This window comes from Belonocnema kinseyi, chromosome 1, assembly GCF_010883055.1.
Source record: "Belonocnema kinseyi isolate 2016_QV_RU_SX_M_011 chromosome 1, B_treatae_v1, whole genome shotgun sequence".
Taxonomy (NCBI): domain Eukaryota; kingdom Metazoa; phylum Arthropoda; class Insecta; order Hymenoptera; family Cynipidae; genus Belonocnema; species Belonocnema kinseyi.
Window position 1 is genome coordinate 150,214,727 of NC_046657.1, and position 14,659 is coordinate 150,229,385.

Consider the following 14,659-nt stretch of genomic DNA (forward strand, 5'->3'; position numbering starts at 1 on the left):
TTTACCAAAAAAGTTCTATGGTTCACAAAAAAATTTTGTTCAATGGAAAAAAGAGGTTGGTAATGTAGGAATCCCACTGTGTCGCATGCCCTTAAATTAAAAATTCGTCTTTTCCGGTAGAAAAATATTATTCTTGATTCAAAATTAAACTATTTGGCTTAAAGGTAATCTATTTTGTTAAAATTTTAACAATTTGGTGGAAAAGTCATTTGTTATTAAGATTCCTTCTTTTGGCTGTAAATTCATCTCTTAGGTTGAAAATTTAACTAATTTGCTTAAACATTGTTTTTTTCGATTGAAATATACATCTGCTTGCTTGAAAACTCGTTTTATAATTAGTTATTTATTTATTATTATCTTTATTTGTGTTTCTCCAGTGGAAACTTATTCTTCTTGATTGAAAATTCAATTATTTGGTTGAAAGGTCATCTATTTTTTTGAAAATTAAACAATTTAGTGGAAAATTCATTTTTATATAAAGATTCTTTAGTTTAGTAGATATTTCATCTCTTTGATTAAGAATTTAACTAATTCGTCGAAAAGTCGTTGTTTTTGTCGTTGAAACTATATTATTTAACAGAAAATTTAATTATTTAATTTGAAGATTCATACTTTTAGTTAAATATTCATCTCCTTGTTTGAAAATTCGTTTTATTTATTATTTAAATCGATCTTTTTTAGTTAAAAATTTTTTCAATTTATTAAAAACTCGTCTTTTTCGGTAAAAAATTATTCTTCAACAGAAAATGTAACTAATAGTGCTCAAGATTTGTTGTTTTCTTTTTATTTGATTCAAATATAATTTTTAAACTAAAGATTTTAGTTGTATTTTTTCCAGAAATCGTATTCTCCGGTAGAAAATCATTCCTTTTGGTTGAAAATTTACCTATTTGGTTTAAAGTTCGTCTCTTTTATTACAAATTTGTTTGAAAAGTCGATTTTTTGGATGAAGATTTTTCATTTTAGTTGCCAATTCATCTATTTGGTTGAAAATTTAATTTACTCTAAAAAAATCGTTTTTTCTTTTTTTTTTTTGAAAATGTATTATTTAACAGAAAATTTAACTATTTGGTTAAAAATTAATTGTTTTCGTTTTTTGTTGAAATTAAATTTTTTAACAGCAATTTGAACTATTCCATTTTTTATGAAAATTTTCTTTCTTTTTTTAGTTTAAAATTTTCCAGTAGAAAAATATTCTTCTTCGTTGAAAAATTAACCATTTGGTTCAAATTTCACCTATTTCGTTAAAAACTTAAAAATTTAGAGCAAAAGTCATTTTTTAGGATGAAGATTTTACATTTTACTTTAAAATTCATGTGTTTAGTTGAAAATGTAATTAACTTGTTAAAAAATTGTTTTTTGATTTAAAGTTTATTATTTAACAGAAAATGTAACTGTTTTAGTTGGAGATTCAACCATTTGGTTTAAAGTTCATATATTTTCTTGAAAATGTAACAATTTGGTGGAAGTCATTTTTTTCGTTGAAAAAATTGCTGTTTTTTGTTGTTGTTGAAAATGTATTATTTAACAGAAAATTTAACTGTTTTAGTTAGAGATTCATTGTTTTAGTTTTTTTCTTTAAATTTAATTTTTTAACTACAATTTAAACTATTCAATTTTTTATGAAAACTTTTTTTTTAGTTTAAAAGTACCCTGTAGAAAATTAAACCATTTGGTTCAAAATTTATCCATTAATTTTTTTTTTTTTAATTTATTGGAAAAGTAATTTTTATGCAGATTCTTCAATTTAGTTGAAAATTCATCTCTTTGGTTGAAAATTTTACAAATTTGTTAAAAAATTGTTGTTTTTTTGGTTAAAAATTGATTAGTCAACACAACTTTAAACTATATTTGAGTTAAAGATTCATTAGCTTCGTTTTTTTTAATTTCATTTTTAACTACTATTTTAACTACTTCATTTTCTACGAAAAATGGATTTTTTTCACTTTAAAGTTGTACGCGTTTTTTAAAAATTTATGCATTTTGCTGAAAACTCATCTTTTTCGGTTTTGTTAAAAATTCAACAATTTTTCTAAAAAACAATCATTTTTGGTTAAAAATTCGCCTGAGTTTAGTTTAGGCGGAGTTATCCGCCTTAAGTTTATATAATCCAGAGTGATCCTGTAAAATCTGGAGTAATATTAGGTAATCCAGAGTAATCCTATGCAATCCGGGGTAATTTTAGGTAATCAAGAGTAATCCTATCCAAAAAAGAGTAATTTTATATATAGAGGTAATCCAGAGTAATTCTATGCAATACGGAGTAATTTTCGGTAATCCAGAGTAATACTATGCAACAGGAAGTAATTTAAAAATAAAGGTAATCCAGAGTAATTCTATACAATCCGGAGTAATTTTCAGAAATCTAGAGCAATACTGTGCAAGCCAGAGTAATTTTAAATATAGAGGTAATCCTGAGTAATCTTAGGAAATCCGGAGTAATTTTTGGTAGTTCAGAGTAATTCATGCAATCCAGAGTAATTTCAAATAGAGACGTAATTCAGAGTAAACCTATAAATTCCGGAGTAATTGTAGGTAATCCAGATTAATCCTATGCAACCCAGAGTAATTTTAAATATAAATGTAATCCAGGGTAATCCTATGAAATCCGGAGTAATTTTCGGTAGTCCAGAGTAATCCTATGCAGTCCAGAGTAATTTTAAACAGAGACGTAATCCAGAGTAATCCTATAAAACCCGGAGTAATTGTATGTAATCCAGAGTAATTTCATTCAACCCAGAGTAGCTTTAAATATAGACGTAATCCATAGTAATCCTAGGAAATCCGGAGTAATTTGAGATAATTCAGAGTAATCCTATTCAATGCAGAGTAATTTAAAAAATAGAAGTAATCCAGAGTAATCCTTTGAAATCCGAAATAATTTGAGGTAATCCAGAGTTATCCTATGCAATGCAGAGTTATTTTAAATATAAACGTAATCCATGGTAATCCAAAGTAATTTTAATTAGATGTAATTCTGTGTAATCCCATAAATTATCCGGAGTAATCTTGGGTTATCCAGGGTAATCCTAAGTAATTCAGAGTAATTATATCAATGCCGGTAATCCAGGGCAATTCAGAGTAATCCACTTGCACTGAACAGAATTTTTATGAGTTTTTATTAATTAGACTTAATGTTACGCTAATGATAATTGAATAGCCGTGAGTAATTAAAAAAAAGTAATTACGAAATTGTTTCAATCATATTAGAATCAGATCAAGCGTTAAATTAAAGTAGCGGTCCCAAGACCTAACGGTCTCACATTCAGCAGGGCAGTGGTTCTCAACTGAACTTTTTTGGAACGAAGAAATGTTTACTGTTATTACATTTGTGATCAACTAGCACTAAAAATTATAGAAGAGATAAACAAAATAATAAATCAAGAGTAAAAAATGTAACATTTATGATAATTAACATATTTTTATTGCATTATATAAAATATTAATAATAAATATATTGATTATTATTATTATTATTATTATTATTATTTATAGAAATAGTTTATTTGATATAATTTTATTATATTACACACACACACACACATATATATATATATTTTATTACTATTAAATAATATTAAATTTAAATAATAATTTTTAAAACCAAAGCTTACCAAAGCCGGTAAATTTTAGCAAGTTATATTAAAAATTATTACTTTTGAAGCGGAATACATCTAAGAAAGAAGAACGGATACATCTGGAATTTACAGGGTACTTAAATAAGTGTTTTTGCTTGAATCACCGGGCTGACTGAAAAACCCTGAATAATAAAATTTACGATACTGTACAATTTTCAGGTTAGAAAATTTCCAAATAATAAAATTTCCGGATAATAAAAATAACGATTAATAAATTTCGCAACAGTTTATAATATTACTGAATTTGGAAATTCCCTAATAATAAAATTTTCGCCAGAAAATAGACAATTTATAAAATATCCGAACTGGAAAATTCCCGAATTTCAGCAGTTATAAAATTTGTTTACAAATAATTTCTTATTTATTAAAAATACTTTTATATTTTATTATTTTTATTATTACTTTTATTATTATTATTAAAAATAATTTTCTAATTCGGCAATATTATAAATTGTTCGGCAATTTTACAATTCAGGAATTTCATTAATCGGGAATTTTATTATTTGGAAATTTTAAAGTGTCTGGAATTTTATTTTGAGGGAAATCCATTATTCGGGAATTTTATTATGTGGTAATTTTACGGTGTTATGAATGTTATTTTATCGGGAATTTTCCAATTTGGAATTGGAATTGGGCATTTCAGTATTCGGGAATTTTACAATGTCCGGAATTTTATTTATCTAGATTTTTCCAATTCGAGAATTTTATTATTTGGGAACTTTCCAATTCGGAAATTTCATTATTTGGTCATTTTTCAGTGTAAGGAATTTTATTTTTTGGGAATTTTCCAATTCGGGAGTTCCATTATTCGGGAATTTTACAGTGGTGGGAATTTCATTATTAGGGAACTTTATTATTCGGGAATTTAATTATTTGGGAATTTAATTATTCAAAAGTTTTATTATTTAGAAACTTAAATATTTTGGGGTATTTTATTATTCTGAAACTTTGAAGGGTCAGAAATTTTATTTTTTGGAAATTTTCCAATGTGGGAATTTCATTGTTCGGGAATTTTTCGATTGGGTAATTTTATTATTAGAAAATTGTATTATTTGGGAATTTTTATTTTTTGGGAATTTCATTATTCGTGAATTCGACAGTGTCGAAAATTGTATTTTTAGGGAATTATTCAATTCGGGAATTTATTTATTCGCAAATTTTATTGTTCGGGAGTTTTATTATTTAGAAATTTTAGATTTTTGGGTATTTTACCATTCAGAAATTTTACAGCGAAAGGAATTTTTTTTAAATTTTTCATTGTGGGAATTTCATTATTTGAGAATTTTTCGATTCGGTGTTTTATTATTCTGAAATTTTATTGCTCGGGAATTTTATTATTCCGAAATCTTATTATTTGGGAATTTTATTATTAGGAAATTTTATAATTTTGGAATTTCATTATTCGGGAATTTTATAGTGTCGGGAATTTTATTACTCGGGAATGTTATTATTCGAAAATTGTATTTTGCGGGAATTTTTCAATTCGGGAACTTAATTATTCAGAAATTTTATTGTTCGGAAGTTTTATTATTTAGAAATTTTAAGATTTTTGGTTATTTTATTATTCGTAAATTTTGCAGTGTAAGGAATTTTATTTTTTTGAAATTTTCCAATGTGGGAATTTTCTTATTCCGGAATTTTTCGATTGGTGTTTTATTATTCTGAAATTTTATTATTCCGAAATTTTATTATTCCGAAATTTTATTATTAGGAAATTTTATTATTTGGGAATTTTATTATTCGGGAATTTATAGTGTCGGAAATTTTATTATTCGGAAATTTTATTTTTCGGGAATTTTACGATTCGGGAAATTCATTATTCGGTAAATTCATTATTCGGTAAATTTATTATTCGAGAATTTTTCAAATCGGGAATTTCATTATTCGGGAATTTTATTGTTCGGGAACTTTTGGATTCTGTAAATTTATAATTCGGAAATTTATTGTTCGGGAATTTTATTATTCGGGAATTTTACAGTGTTGGGAATTTTCCAATTATGGGATTATATTATTCGGAAATTTCATTATTTTGGAACTTTACAGTTTTAGGATTTTTATTTTATCGGCAAAATTTTCCAAGCAGGAATTGGAATAGGAAGCTCTTCCAGAATTATTTAAAAAAATCAAATTGTATCAAAATCACTTTTAAATTAAGGCTATCCAAATCCAAGACTGCTTATTATACCAAGGATATTTTTACAAAGAAAACAAGACAAAAGTCTGTTTCCTATTCTTCTGAAACATCTTTTTTATAATTGTTTAATTATTTGTTAAATATTTCGGTCAAAATGAAACTAAATACGTAAAAAGGGCTAATTTATCTTAAAAATAATTACAAATTATGAAAATTAATTTGAACAAATTAAAAAATACATTGAGTCAGAACACCCTTCATCGCAGTTTATTCATAAATTTCTGGTGAAACACGGCTTTGCACAACTTCGGCAGCCCCCATACAATATTCTGGCCTGGCTTCATCTTCACTGTGGGCAAAGTGAATAAATAAATAAATTCGAAGATTATTGTTATTAACAATTCATATTTCCGAAATTATTAATCAATTAAATATGTAAATAATTATTTAATTTTGCAATTTACAGGAATGTTACTGCCGTTTTTTCTCATCGCTTTTTTCTTCGGAGGAAGTCATGCGCTTGCTATTGGCCAGGAGGAAATTGAAAATGATGAATTTGCGCGTCACTATAATTCAAGATACTCAGTCTACGATGAACCGTACAATATTGAGTTCAAGTATCACAATTATGAACAAATGAGTCGATTTCTTCGAACTACGTCTCTTCGCTTTCAGAATCTGACTGCCCTCTACTCGATAGGAAAATCAGTCAAAGGTATATATATTTACTTATGAACAATAATATTTTCGATAATTATTGACTTATTTTTTATTGAAATTATATTTTTGTCCTAAATAATAATTGCCGGGTAGCTCAGATAGTAACGCTTCTGATGCATTAACGGAAGGTTGCGAGTTCAAATCTCACTGCCTGTAATTTTTTTTCATTATTGTTTTTTTATTTTTTATTTATTAAAATGTTTATGAATATATTTTTCTTCAATTATTTTTAAAAATTCTGCTAATAATAATTTTCGTAATATTTTCTTTTACGGAACAACTGACTTATCTTAATTTTCTATTGCAACTTAATTGTTTAACTGAAAATGTAACTATTCTATTTTAGGTTGATAATATGTCTTTTTTACTTAAAAATTCAACTATTTCGTCGAAAATCCTTGTATTTTGTTGAAATTAGGTCTTTTTTAGTGAAAAATTTATCTGATTTTGTTAAAAATTATTTTTTAAAATTTAAAAGTCAACTATTTGCTTGATTTTTGAAAGCTTGTTGAAAATTTATTTTTTTAAATTCATCATATTGTTAAAAATGTAATTATTTTGTCGAAGTTTTTTTTCTTTTCAGAATTAAATTTTTTCTGTTGAAATTGTGACTTCTATTTTTTGTTAAAAATTAATTTTTTGTAGCAATAAATTATACTATTTGTTTAAATATCCATTTTTTTGTGACAAATTCATCTTTTTGTAAACGATTCCTTTTTTGTAGTTAAAAAATAAGTTTTCGGTTTAAAGCCTGTCTTTTTTGCTTGAAAATTCAACAATTTAGTAAAAAACTAAACTATTCGGCTAACAAATTAACTTTTTTGTTAAAAATTTAACTATTTGGTGGAAAATTAAATTTTTTGTTAAAGAATATGTTTAGCTTCAAAATTTATCAATTAGATTGAAAATTCGTTTTTTTTTTGGTAAAACATTATTTTTTTTGGTGGAAATTTCATCGTTTTGGATAAAAATGTCACCGTTTGGTTAAAAAATGAATTAGATGGTTAAAAAGGAAACACTTCGTAAATTTTTATCAAATATTTACAATGATGGTTAAAAATCAACTATTTAGTTGCATTTTTTTCGATAAGTTTCATATTTTTGGATTAAAAATTCAATCACTTTGTAGAAAATTCGTCTTTTTGCTTGTTAATTCAAGAATTTAGTAGAAAATTAAACTATTTGGTTGACAATAAACTTTTTTGCTAAAAAGTCATATTTTTGGTTGAAAATTCAATTATTTTGATAGAAAATTTATTTGGTTAAAAATTAATTAATTTATTTGAAAATTTAACTATTTGGTAGAAATGAACTATTTTCTTGAAAAATCATATTTAGCTTCCATATTTAACAACATGATTAAAAATTTGTCTTTTTTGAGAAAAAACTAATCTTCTTGGTAGAAAATTCATCTTTTTAGTAAAACATTTAACAATTTTGTAGAAAATTGAACTACTTCGTTCAAAGTTGAACTACTTAGTTAAATCAATTTGGTTGAGAATTAAACTGTTTCGTTAAAAATTATTTTTTGTATTTTAATTCAACTTATCGAATATTCGTTAAACAAAATTAAAATTAATTTTTGAACTGAAAATTTAACTATTTGATTAAAAATACGTTTTCTGGCAACAAATTAATATTCTTAGTTAAAAAATTGATCTTTCTATTTTGAAGATTCAGTTATTGTATTAAAAGTTCATCTACTTTCTTGCATTATTAATTATTTGGTTTATCTCTTTGATTGATAATTTAACTATTTCATTCAGAATTAATTTTTTAAACTAAAAATGTAATGATTTGATTTTTCGTTCAAAATTAATATATAAAATAGAAAATTGATGTTTCTTAGTTGAAAATAAAAAAATTATGTTAAAAACTCATTCTTTTTCGTTGATTGAAAATTAATATTTTCAATTAAAATATCAACTATTACATGTTTCGTTAAGAATTATTTTTTTTGTTGAAAAATAAACTACTAGCTTGAAACTTAATCTACTTTTATAAAATTTACTTTCATTTAAGTTGGAAATTCATATTTTTGGGTTAAAAATTAAACTCTTTTGAATAAAATTTCATCTTTATGGCTTCGCAATTCAACCATTTGGTTGAAAATTAACTTTTCATTTGAAAATTCATATTTTAGGTTGAAAATTTAAATATTTAGTTAAAAATATTTGCGGAAAAATTAGATTTTTGATTTGAAATTTCAAGTTTTTTACAGCTAAACTGTCATTTTCCTTTAAAAAATTAAACGTTGAAGATTAATCTATTCATTAGAAAGTTCGACTCTTAGTTAGAACATTATTCTTTCAGCTGGAAATATCCATCTTTTTGATTGAAAATTCAACAATTTGCGTGAATAATTAAATTTTTTGTTGAAAAATTATATTTTGTTGTGGAAAATTCAACTGTTCTGTAGATGATTCGCCTTGTTCTCTTTAAAGTTCAACCTATTTGATGACTATTTTAATTTTTTGTTCAAAATTAATTTGTTTCGGTTAAAATTTAATTTTTTATCTGAAAATTTGACTATTCCATTGTTGGTAAGAAATTCATTCTGTGTAAGTTGCAAGTCTATTATTAGGAAAATTTGTATTTGGTTGAGAAAAATATATATTTTTTTAAATTCTTCCTTTTGGTTGATAATTCAACTATTCTGTTAAAAAGTCGCTCTTGTTTTCGATTAACTCTATTGGTTGAAAATTCTTCTTTCGGTAGAAAAGTCATCTTTCTTGGTTGAAACTTCATCATTTTGGTTGAGAATTCAAATATTTTGTTAAAAATGATTTTGTTTTTGCGTTTAATTTAACTGATTGGAAATTCACTCCTTGGTAGAAAATTCACCTTTGCTGTTAGAAAAGTCATCTTTCTTGGTTAAAAATAAACATTTTTGTTCAAATTTTAACTATCTTCGAAAAAAATCATCGATTTGGCTTGAAAATGTAACTATTTTGTTAAAAGTTTAACTATTCTCTTGAAAATGTCACTTTTTTGCAATAAATTACCTTTTTAGGTTGAAAATTGATTTCTTTCATAAAAAATTTTGAAATCTTAGAATTCTGAAGTGCTTCATATTAAATTAATGAATTTTATTTTAAATATTTTATTCCTCTATTATTCCTTCATTTTTGTTAGAAGTCATCTTATCTTCCATGTTATGAGAGATCGGACGGCACCTGACGTATTTTAAAGACGATCCCTAACGTAGTCTATGGACGACCCCTAACGTACTTTATGGACGACTCGTAACGTAGTTTGTGTTCGGTCGCTATTATAGTTTAAGGACGACCCCTAGCGTATTCTATGGATGACCCCGAGCCTAGTTTATGGGCGTCCCCAAAGTAGTTTAGGGACGACCCATAACGTACTTCATGGGGGACCACTAACGTAGTTCGCGGTTGACCATCAACGTACTTTATGGACGACCTCTAACGCAGCTTATGGTTGGCCCCAACGAACATTATGGACTACCCTTATGTAGTTTATGGACGGCCCATAACGTAATTTTTGGCTAAATATTAATGGAATTTATGGACAACTCCGAATTTAGTGTGTGGTTGACGCCTAAAGAACCTTATGGACGACCCCAAATGTAGTTTATGGACGGCCTCTAATGTAGTTTGTGGTTTACCATTAACGTACTTTATGGACGACCCCTATCGTATTTTACAGACTTCCCCTAACGTACTTTGTGGTTGACCCCTAACGAACGTTATGGACGACCCCTAATGTCATTTATGGACGGCCCTTAACGTAGTTTGTGGTTGAATATTAACGTAATTTATGGACGACCCCAAATGTAGTTAATGGACGACCCCTAACGTAGTTTGTGGTTGACCACTTAAGTATTTATGGACGACCCCGAAGAAATAACAGGTCAAAGGCAGAAATAAAAAAAAATAAACATTTTTTTTGCACAGGTCGTGATCTCTGGGTGATGGTCGTTTCCTCCTCGCCTTACGAACACATGATCGGCAAACCCGACGTGAAGTACGTGGCTAACATACACGGAAACGAGGCTGTGGGCCGGGAGCTGATGTTGCATCTCATTCACGTATGTAAATTCACCGTCCGTCGACCTCATTCACTTCTTTTCAGGTCGCTCTGCTCGCTTACTGGCTAGAAACACTAAACGTTTCCGTCACACCTGTAAAAACCTTCTATACAGTGTACGTATTCTATAGGGGCAGGATGTACTTATAATCACGAATGCGTGATTTTTTTTCTTTCCAATTCCAAAGCCTACAATGCAAGTGAAAGTGGGGTTTACGGTGCACAGTGGACAGTCCACGGCGGAGAAAAGTATTTTGTTTAAAAAAAAAAATGCGAAAAAATAATTTCCGTTTTGATTTCACGGTCTGCAAACTTTTTACAGTTTTTTCCTTTTTATTTTAAATTTAATTATTGATTTCAATTCTACGTGACCGTAAGAGGGAATTGGGTATCCATGGGAATTTTTTTAGTTAGGCTTTACATTCTTTTAGATTTCAAAGTTTTTATTTAAAATTATCATCACAAATTGAGGTACTTTATTAAAAAAAAGATATTTATTTAATTATAAAAAGAAAAAAAATCTTTTTAGTTTGTAATAATCTAATGACTATTATTTAATTTTTTAATCTTCTTTCAACTTCCTTATCCTACAATGTAAGTGTAAATGGGGTGTACGGTACATGGTGGATAGTCCACAATGGAGAAGAGTATTTTATTTTTTTCTTAAATACGAAAATTTTTTTTCTTCTATATTTACGGTCTGCAAACTTTCTACAGTTTTTTCTTATTATTTTTAATTTAAAAATTGATTTCAATCATGCATAACCGTAAGAGGGAATTGGTTATCCATTGGAATGTTTTTATTTATTTTTAACATTTTTTTAAATTTCAACGTCGATACAAAACTTCCCTAAGATTCTTGGGAAAATTTTCCAGTGATTTTTTATTTTGAAAAATAAATTTTAAAAGAAAAGTGAAAATATTTCGGACCATTTAAAATAACTTTCTAAAATTTCGAAACTAAATATAGAAAATTTTAAAGAAAAATGTTGCAATTTTGCTAAATTTCTCAAAAAAGTGTCTGGAAGATTCTAGAGCAAGTTTTTTAATTTTTCAGGTTATTAAAGAAAAATTTAGAAAAAATTGAAATCATTTTGAAAGATATTTAGTATTTCCAAGGAAAATTAGTTTTTTTTTCATTTAAAAACAATTAGTTTAAAGAGAATGTTTAAAAAATTTTAAAAACATTTCAAAAGATTTTTTAAATTTTCGGAAAAGAATCTGGAAGATTTTAATTTCTTTTAATTTATAGAATTAAAAAAAATTGTAATCATTCTAAAAGATATTTAAAAGTTTAAAAGAAAATTTAAAAATAATTTTTATTTGAAAAGATTCATACAAATTTTAAACAAAGTGCATATATTTGAAAATTCCTAAATAAAATGTAGAAGCTTTTTAAGATTATTTAAAAGTTTTCATAATAATACAAACCAATTGCTAAGATTCTACGGAAAATTAATTTTTTTTGTTTAAAAAATATATATTTTAAAGGGAATATTTAAAAAGATTTTAAAACATTTCAAAGGACTTTTAAAATTATCAAAAAAAGAATATGGAAGATTTTTAAAAAATTTCTGTAAATTTACAGGATTAAAGAACATTGGAAATTTTGAAAGATATTTAATAGTTTAAAACAAAATTCAAAAATAATTTTAAATTTGAACAGATTCATACAAATTTCAAATAAAATGTATATTTTTGAGGAATTCAAAATAAAGTGTACATTCTTTTTAAGGGAAATAAAATGTTTCAAATAATGCAAAAACGTTTTCTAAAATTCCACGGAAAATAAAAAAATAAATTATTTGGAAAAAATATTTTTTAAGATAATATTTAAAAAGATTTTGAAACTTTTTAAGGACTATTAAAATTGTCGACAAAGAATCTGGAAGAGTTTTAATCAATTTCTTAGAATTTGCAAGATTTTAAAAAATTGGAATAATTTTAAAAGATATTTAGAAGCTTAACAGCTATTCAAGAATAATTTAATATTTACAAACATTTATAGATGTTTTAAACAAAATGTATATATTTAATGATTTATAAATGAAGTTTAAAAGCTTTTTAAGGAATTTGGTAGGTTTCAAAATAAAACAAAACATTTTTTAAGATTACACGGAAAATTATAAATTTTTTTTTTACTATGGAAAAATTAGTTTAGAGAGAATATTTAAAAAGGTTTGAAAACACTTCGAAATATTTCCAAAATTTTCGGAAGAGAATTTGAAAGATTTTTAACCAATTTGAATTTGAAATAAAAAATAATGTCTTAAGATTCCTGAGAGAATTTGAAATTATTTTTTATTTTTAAAAATTAATTTGAAGATAAAATTGAAAAAGGATATTTGAAGAGTTGGGACAAAAAAGTAAAATCTTTTTAAGGATATTGAAAGGTTTCAAAATTAAAAATAACATTTTTTTCCAAGATTCCACGGAAAACTTCTATTTTTTTTTTAGTTTTGAAAAAATGAATTTAAAGAGAATATTTAGAAAGGTTTGAAAATACTTCCAAGATTTTTTTAAACAGAATTTCTCAGATTTTAAGGCACTTATTTTTATTTTTAAGCTTTAAAAAAATTGAATAAAATTTTAACCAAATAGTGGAATTTGAACATAAGAAAGATCAGTTTTCAATTTAAAAAAAAATTAACAAAAAAAATTGCAATTTAAAAAAGAACATTAAAAAAAGAGTTACATTTTCAACGAAAAAGATGAATTTTTAATTTAAATTATGAATCGTTAAGAAAGAATGTGAATTTTTAACAAAGTAGTTCAACTTTTGACAATTAATTGCATTTTAAACGAAAAAGGATAAATTGATAACCAAAAACCTAATAGTTGATATTTCAACTATAAAATATTTTTATTTAAATAAATTAAAGTTCAAGAAAAAAAAGATAAATTTTCAACAAAGTAATTTAGGCCTCAGCCAAAGAAGATTAATTTATAACCAAACAGTTTAGCGAAAAAGCAAGAAAAAGGGAAAGTTTCTTAAAAACAGGGGAAGAGATAACAATTTTTTAAAAGGAAGAAAAGAGGGGCATATGGAGAAAAGTGTCCAGTCTGTAGTTATTAAATATTCCTATTTCATTTTTTTAATAAAATTTTGTAATCACATTTTTTATTTAAATTGCTTAAAACTTGAAAGTCTTGATTAATAATTATTATCAAATTAAAAGAAATGGCAGTCTTTAATTTAAATAAATACCTTTTCATTTTGTAATAATGCATGAGACTGAAGTTTATGAACACAAAACCCTCGAATAGTTAGTATTCTCGCGTGGAAGCCTAGAATCATTCACATTCCGATATTGGCACAGCCCGTACGGTAAATACTAATTCGGAAGTACTTTGACTCTTGGAAGTCCCGCGAATCGATTTCGCATAATCGACTCTGAATAAACGGAACAAATTTCGATTCTTAAATTAATCTATCTAGAATTAAGTTACAAGATAAGTAAGAACTACTAAGAACAAAAAAAAAATGAGTCAAAGTAGGTTTTCGCAACCCCTCCTCTCCTATACTTCCCCTACTTCTATTGTCCTTCCCAACTTCCCCTTATTTCCCCCCACCCCTGCCAAAGTTCTTCCTTCTCTACTTCCTCCTGCCCTCGTCTTGCGGGCTAGCACTCTTGATCTCCTACATGCCTTTACCAGCCCTCGTTTCCTCACACTCACTTCCTCTATTTCTCTTCCCATTATTTCCCCATACTTCCTGTACCAACTTTTACCCTAACTTTCCCTAATACCCCTCCCCACATTAAACCTGACTACCCCTACTTCCCCTCCTCTCACTTCCTTCTTTCTACTTTCCCTCCCCCTCTTTCCCATTATTTCCCGTCCCCTCACTTCAACTCTTCTACTTTACCTTACTTGATTTTCCACCACTACACTTCCCCTCACTTCCTATAGTGAATTTGACATCCTTTCCCCCTCACATGCTTTTCTTTTTCCAGTACCTCCTCGCTTGTAATTTGTATACCCCTTCTCTGGTGGAGAGTTTCTTCGACGGCACTCACCTCTAGCCACCCTCATTTCCCTTTTCAACAACCCCTTGTTTGTTTTTATATCCATTTCCGCCCAATTCAACTAATTTCCTCGCCTCACTTCCCTT

General features: G+C 26.4%; 1 protein-coding gene across 3 annotated transcripts in view; it reads left to right on the forward strand.

Moving 5' to 3' along the window:
• LOC117171116 (carboxypeptidase M) overlaps window positions 1-14,659 on the forward strand; it is a 98,271-nt gene that overhangs the window by 16,772 nt on the left and 66,840 nt on the right. For all 3 annotated transcript variants that reach the window (XR_004466846.1, XR_004466847.1, XM_033358171.1), the window contains exons 2-3: window positions 6,239-6,487; window positions 10,413-10,546. Coding sequence is in view for 1 of the 3 variants with exons in the window: in XM_033358171.1 (XP_033214062.1) it covers window positions 6,241-6,487; window positions 10,413-10,546 (381 nt within the window). In the remaining 2 variants the exon portion in view is untranslated. The remainder of the gene's footprint in view (window positions 1-6,238; window positions 6,488-10,412; window positions 10,547-14,659) is intronic.